Below are 6,000 nucleotides of genomic sequence, written 5' to 3'. Positions count from 1 at the left end.
AACCCCCAAATCCCCTCTCCTGCAGGTGGGAACCCCAAATCCCCTCCAACCTCCCCACCCCGACGGAACCCCCAAGCCCCCCCCCCCCCCCCCATGCAGATGGGAACCCCAAATCCCCCTCAAAACCCCATCCCAACGAAACCCCCAACCCCTCCTCCTGCAGATGGGAACCGCAAATCCCCCCCCAAGCCTCACCCCGACGAAACCCCCAAGCGGCCACCACCACCCCCCCTCCCCGCCTTCCTTCTAGCCACCCTCCGTCCCCAGCACCGCCCCCCTCCCTGCGGGTCTCTCCCCCCCGATACGGGTGGGGGGGGGCGGAGGCGGGGGCGGGCCGGGCGGGCGGTGCACCTCCCTCGGCGGCAGGAGAAGTGGGGGGGGGGTGGGGGGACGGACGGACGGAGGGACGGACGGGGCCGGGACCGGGGCCGGGGGAGGGCAGCGGCCGCCCGCCCGCCCCGCCGGGGAGAGAGCGCCGGGAGCGGCGGCGGGGACGGGCGCGCCGAGGCACCATGCGGGCACCGCTGCTGCTGCCGCTGCTGCTGCTCGGTGAGTGCCGCCTCCCCGCCTTCATCCCCCTCCGGATGCCCCGCTTTTTGCTTTCCTCCACGCTCCCCACCTCCAGCATCCCTCACCTTTTCTCCTTCCCCACCACCCCCCCCCCCCCGCCTCTTTTTCCCTTTTACTGTTGGCTACTTTGAAGCAAATTGGGCAGAAATGCGGCAAATAAACTGAGGGATGCTGAGTGCCCACCCGCTTTCTGAATGCAGGCTGATTCCGCTTTCTGAATCCGGGCTGATTTAACCCTCTTATTTAAGAACTAAGCGCATCAAACCGTCCGCGGCAACTTGGGCCACGAAAGCCGCAGTGCTTGGTTCTTTACACAACGGTATGAGCTAAACGCGCCGCTTCTTCACTCCTTCATCCAGCTTCATAAAGCACCCCCCCGTCAGGGGTTTGGGCTCTGGGGGCTCTGGGGAGACGGATGTGCAAAGCACTGAGCTTCACACCCCTCTTTTGGGGTCCCACGGAGCGAGGGGAGACCTTTGGTTGGGTTTGGTTGGGCGGCTCTTCCAATGGTCCAGCACGCCAGGTGCTGCACGTATGGAACGTGAGTCCTCAGCCCTGGGTTGTGGTGGGGAAAAGTGGTGGGAAAAGAGGGGGGAAAAGTGGTGGGAGACAGCAGTTCCCTGATGGAAGCTGATGGTGGAGTTGGGGAAAAAAAGGATCAACTTCTGGAGGCCCTTTGCTGTGGGACCATTGTGGGACGGGGGCTGCATCGCAGCAGGGAGGTTTGTGAGTGGAAATGGTGTCTCGGGTCCTGCAGTGGTGCTGGGGTTAAGGGTGCTGGGGAAACGTCTGTGGGTGATGCAGCGGGAGGTCTGGTTCTTTGGCAGGGTGTTTCGTCGGAGAGATGGCCATAAACCACACCGAGAAGTAGCAAGGAAAGGAAACGCACTGATTATTTTAAAAGTGAATAAAGGCAGGGAGGAAAGGGGTATTTTTTTCCCCTGTGTTTTGAGGGAAGAGGAAAATAAAAAAAAATAATAATTTTTAAAAAAATAAATAATAAAATAATAGAATAAAATAAAATAAAACAAAACAAGAGAAGTTGAAACCTTGCTCCGGGTCACGTCTCCCGGCAATGCCTCTGCTGAGCTGAATGTGCTTTTATTCAAGGTAACAAAAGCTGGGGGACTCTCCGGAGGTAAAAGAACAAGTGGAGGCAGGGCCCTGGAGGTTTAACTACGGGGTGAATTCCCGGAGATCCAGCTGAAATCTCCGCCTGCCCGATTTTTTGCCTGCTCCTCTCGGAACTGGACGCGGCTCAGTGGGTGAGCAGGTGTGAAGCCTCCGACCCCCCCCCCCCCCGATGCCAACAGGAGTTTCAAAAGAGAAGATTTCTCTTCCCAGTAAAACTCCAGAAGCCTCAGCCTCATTAATATTGGCATAAAGCAAGAGCTGTTAATGCAGATTTTCTTGTGCCGGCCAGAACTGAGCTGAGTTTAGCTGACTTTGCCTCTTCAGAAGGTTTTGTTCGGTTTTTTTCAAAATGGAGTGATAAATATGCTGGGATTGGTACAAAACAGGCTTTTGGCGGTAGGATGGTGGGGGGACCTGTTTCTGTAGCACTCACAAGTGATCCTATTACATTTTTTTCTGGGAAATTCTTTGATTAAATCCTTCAAAACAGTGTTTTTTGCCATTAGTGCTCCCCTTAAGTTTTGAAATAAGCTCCTTAGAGGTGCTTTTATGTTGCTCCCTGGGTATTGGCATCAAGATTTTCTTCCTTAGGGGTCAAAATAACCATCTCTCCTTGCTGGGTGGTTGGGCTTGGAGTCCCAGCAGTGCTCATCTCCCATGCTGGTATTGGCTGCAATCATCTGAGCTACCTAAATTCATCTTCCCCCCGCCCCCCCCACCAAAATGGGAAGAAGTTGGGTTTGTAAGTGAAACTGTAAGGTTTTGGTATCTTAAAAAAATAGTAAAAGGGATGGGGCCTGCGTGATTTGCTCTGTTTGAATTGGATGTGAAATGGGGGGGTGAGCATTGGGATTTCGCAGCGTGTTTTTGTGTGTCTTGAGGAAGAAGGTGACAACATCGTGCATGGGGCAGAGCAGAATCAGCCCAAGGTTGCTGAAGTTGTTAAAAGCAGCTATTTTGGGCACGGCTCTTTCACCAGACATACCGGTTTCCAGGTTTGTATCAAGCCAGTCCCCCGATTCTGCAGAGATTACCCCTTATTTCCCTGCTGTAAATCAGAATAAAAGTCGGCCTCAGACAAGGCAGAGCCGGTGTGTGCAAGAGACGCAGCGAATGTGACGTCGGGCAAACAGCATCTTTAAATTCACCCAGCCTGCCGGGGGCTCAGAGTTACCCATTACAGCGTGCTCACAGGACGTTTTATTTTATTTATTCTTTCCCCGTATTAGATCTTCTATCCCACCGGGGGTACGATAGCAAAATTGCATCAGGAAGAGAAAACCGATACTTTTTGTTGTCAGAGGATTAAAAAGAAGACACAGCTCAAACCTGCCCTGAGGGCAAAAAAGGCAGGAAGGGGTTTTACGGGAGATCAACCCTTCCCGGATTCAAAGCAAAGCGCAGATTGATGGGTTTTAAATCCTTGTTGCCAAAACACCCCTTTTCATTCCCAAAGCTGCTCCGGCTCCCTGGTACTGGGAGTTCGTGTTTGTCCAAGACGGGCTGTCAAAGATGTGCATTTTTTAAAATCCATTTGAGCCATTGAATACTAATCGTGACACGGGCAGGAGCGGGCAACTGGGGCCACGGCTATGGGAGGAGAAGAAATTTGTTAACCATAGAGTTTTAAAATCAGCATTGGAGTGGAGCGTGTCATACGTTTGCTGTCGGAGGAACGGCGACAAGGTTTTTGCGACCTTTTCGCAAGCCGTTTTAGCAGCGCGATGCCTTTGATTCCCCAGTGGCAAAGCAGATATACAGTAATGATACCCCGTGGGTCTGTTTAGGAGGCTTAATTAAAGAATTGTTTGTAAAGCACTTGAAGATCTTTGAATGAAAGGAGCTGGAACCAGTGCGACACACTGATTTAATTCCAGAGAGTTGCTTTAAAGGCTTATGTTGAGGAGGCTGGTGATCATTCATGTCGGCAGTGGCGGGAGGTCGGCTGGAAATACCTGCTCTCAGCATTTGCAGGGAGGCTGGGGTTGCGCTTTGGTTATTATTTGCCCTATAAATAATGCATTTTTCTCTCCCCATCTGCACCCTCTAAAAAAAACCTAAGGCTGGCCACACAAGCTCTGGGGTTCAGGCGGTGGGGGCTGATCGAGGTTGACTGTAGCCAGCGAGGATTCCCTCAGGCTGTGCGGTGGCCCCCGCGTTATTCTGGGTGTTGTATTGCCATGCGAGAGCAGAGAGGAGCTGTTGGGGTTTAGATGCGGGACCATATCCATCCCTGCCTACCCTGAATTTTGTCCCCTTCTCCATGATGCGGGACTGGGTGGCCCCTTTGTCCTGTCCCCAGGGTCCCACCACAGCACCCAGAGCCCCTTGGTCCTCTGTGGGACCAGGGAGGATGGAGCAACTAGGGCTTCATCCCTACAGGGTGATGCTCTGGGGAGGTGAGATCCTGCCGTGACACCCAGCTGAGCTGCTCTGTGCTACAACGGGTCAAGCCCCAAGCCCAGGTGCCTTCAGTAGCTACATCTCCAGGTGGTCCAAGCAGTAGCGGGACCAAGCACGTAGCAAACAACCCACCCGTGGTGGGAAATTCCTCCCTGCCAGCTGCTGAGCTGCTGGAGAATGGCACATGGGCAGAAACATGCAGTTTGGGAGCCTGAGCATCTCCCTCACCTTCAGTCCTGCTCCCAGCCCTACAGCACCCTTGCATGACAGACGGCCACCCTCACCTCTGCTGAGAAAGCCAAACATCACAGGAGGGTTTGAACTTTGCAGGAATCCGGGTGGCCCGGTTTGGTCCATTCCGTGTGTGCAGGCATGTGAAATCCCGCAAACCCACCGAAGCATTTTCACATGCTTCTGCCAACTTCCTCGTCGAAAGCCTGTTTACGTGCACAGCTTCTTCCATAACTTGCCAATCTCCACCTAAGGATGTTGTTTCTGAATTCTTGCAATGCCTGCCCTTTCCTTCACAGAGAGCTCCAGACCAAACCTTGCTTTTTGTTTTGGTTTGGTTTGGTTTTTTTTAAATCTAAATGATGCACTGTCATCTGGCATTTGTTGTTCTCCACCTACCTGAGATCATTTCCCTGCTACCCCCAGGGCTTCGCTGAACAGTCCACGTTGCAGAAAGCAGTGTCTTTGGTCTTGGGATTGCCAAGCAAATCCACCAAGTCTTTCTCTTGCAGCTTGTGAGACAACCAGGCTCGAGCCTGGGGTCTTCATGGGGGTCTTGCAGGTCCTACTGCATGGTGGGGCTTGGGGAGGCACCACCCATCTCCCCCCAAACCCTTTCCGTGTGCCATTGGTGCTTAACCAAAAAAAAAAAAACAACCCTATGTTTTCCCCCAAACTACCTGGTGTGATGCTGTCCCACACCCTGGGGTGAGGTGCTTTCTCCTGTTGCTTCTTTGTTATTTGGGAGGGATGGGGACAGTTCATCTGAGCTTCATCAAGTTTTAACGGCTCTAATTGTAGCGCTGGGCTGAAGCCTCATGGTGTTTTGCTCTGGAGGTCCTTGAGAAATATATAAATCCACTTAAAACTGGGTGGAGGCAGGAGGGATGTGCTCTGCCCATATCACAGCTCCAGTTTAGACATGCCTAAGCATTGGGACTAACCTATACCCAAAACCATGTTACTTTTGATCTAAACAACCCTGTCCGAGAAGGTAGACAGAGCTGGGGAGAAAAAGATGAGCTTACTTGTTACTGTACAAAAATCATATATGATCTGCTATGGTCTGAAGAGCTAAAATGCTGTTTGAAGGACAGGCTGTGCCACAGGTTTTCTCTCTTTTTTGCATGTGTCTGCTTAGACTGTGTGGTGGTTGGTGGAGAGACAACGCGATGATTGTTCAGGGATGGGGAGATGCTCTCAGTTGGGGTCTCTGAGGCTGCTGCATTACAAATATGGTGCTGGGGCATCTTGTCTAGACCGTGCTTTTGCCAAGAAAGGTTGAACCAGATGGTCCTTGAGGTCCCTTCCAACCTGGTGTTCTATGATTCTATGAAATAGCATCAACGAAGGCCTGGTGAGCAGGGGGCTGCAATGCAGCAATGGCTTTCCATGGCAGAAACCACCTCACGATGCTGCAAGGGGAGAAGTCACAAGTCACATTTAGAAGGCTTTTATCATGACACCTCTAAAATCTGGAGCTTGACCCTGTGCTGTGATTCCGGAGGAGCTGCTGGCTTTGCACTGCTCGTTTCTACCCCTTTGCAATGTGACCACCTGGGGGCCATGCTGACTAGGTGGGATTGTTCTTCTAGCTAAACTTCCAGGTGATGGGTATCAATGTCCTCACCTCATTCCACAGCCAAGGGAGGGGGACAGGTT

The 6,000-nt window shown here is 52.4% G+C and overlaps 1 protein-coding gene across 4 annotated transcripts in view; it reads left to right on the top strand.

The window, feature by feature from the left end:
* Window positions 1-421: 421 nt before the first annotated feature.
* PODXL (podocalyxin like) overlaps window positions 422-6,000 on the top strand; it is a 42,888-nt gene continuing 37,309 nt past the window's right edge. For all 4 annotated transcript variants that reach the window (XM_054212062.1, XM_054212052.1, XM_054212043.1 and 1 more), the window contains exon 1: window positions 422-549. In XM_054212062.1, the coding sequence (XP_054068037.1) occupies window positions 513-549 (37 nt within the window). In that variant the 5' untranslated portion in view covers window positions 422-512. The remainder of the gene's footprint in view (window positions 550-6,000) is intronic.

This window comes from Rissa tridactyla, chromosome 1, assembly GCF_028500815.1.
Source record: "Rissa tridactyla isolate bRisTri1 chromosome 1, bRisTri1.patW.cur.20221130, whole genome shotgun sequence".
NCBI classification, from domain to species: domain Eukaryota; kingdom Metazoa; phylum Chordata; class Aves; order Charadriiformes; family Laridae; genus Rissa; species Rissa tridactyla.
Note: the sequence above shows the minus strand (reverse complement) of the source record. Positions and strands in the feature narration are given on the sequence as shown.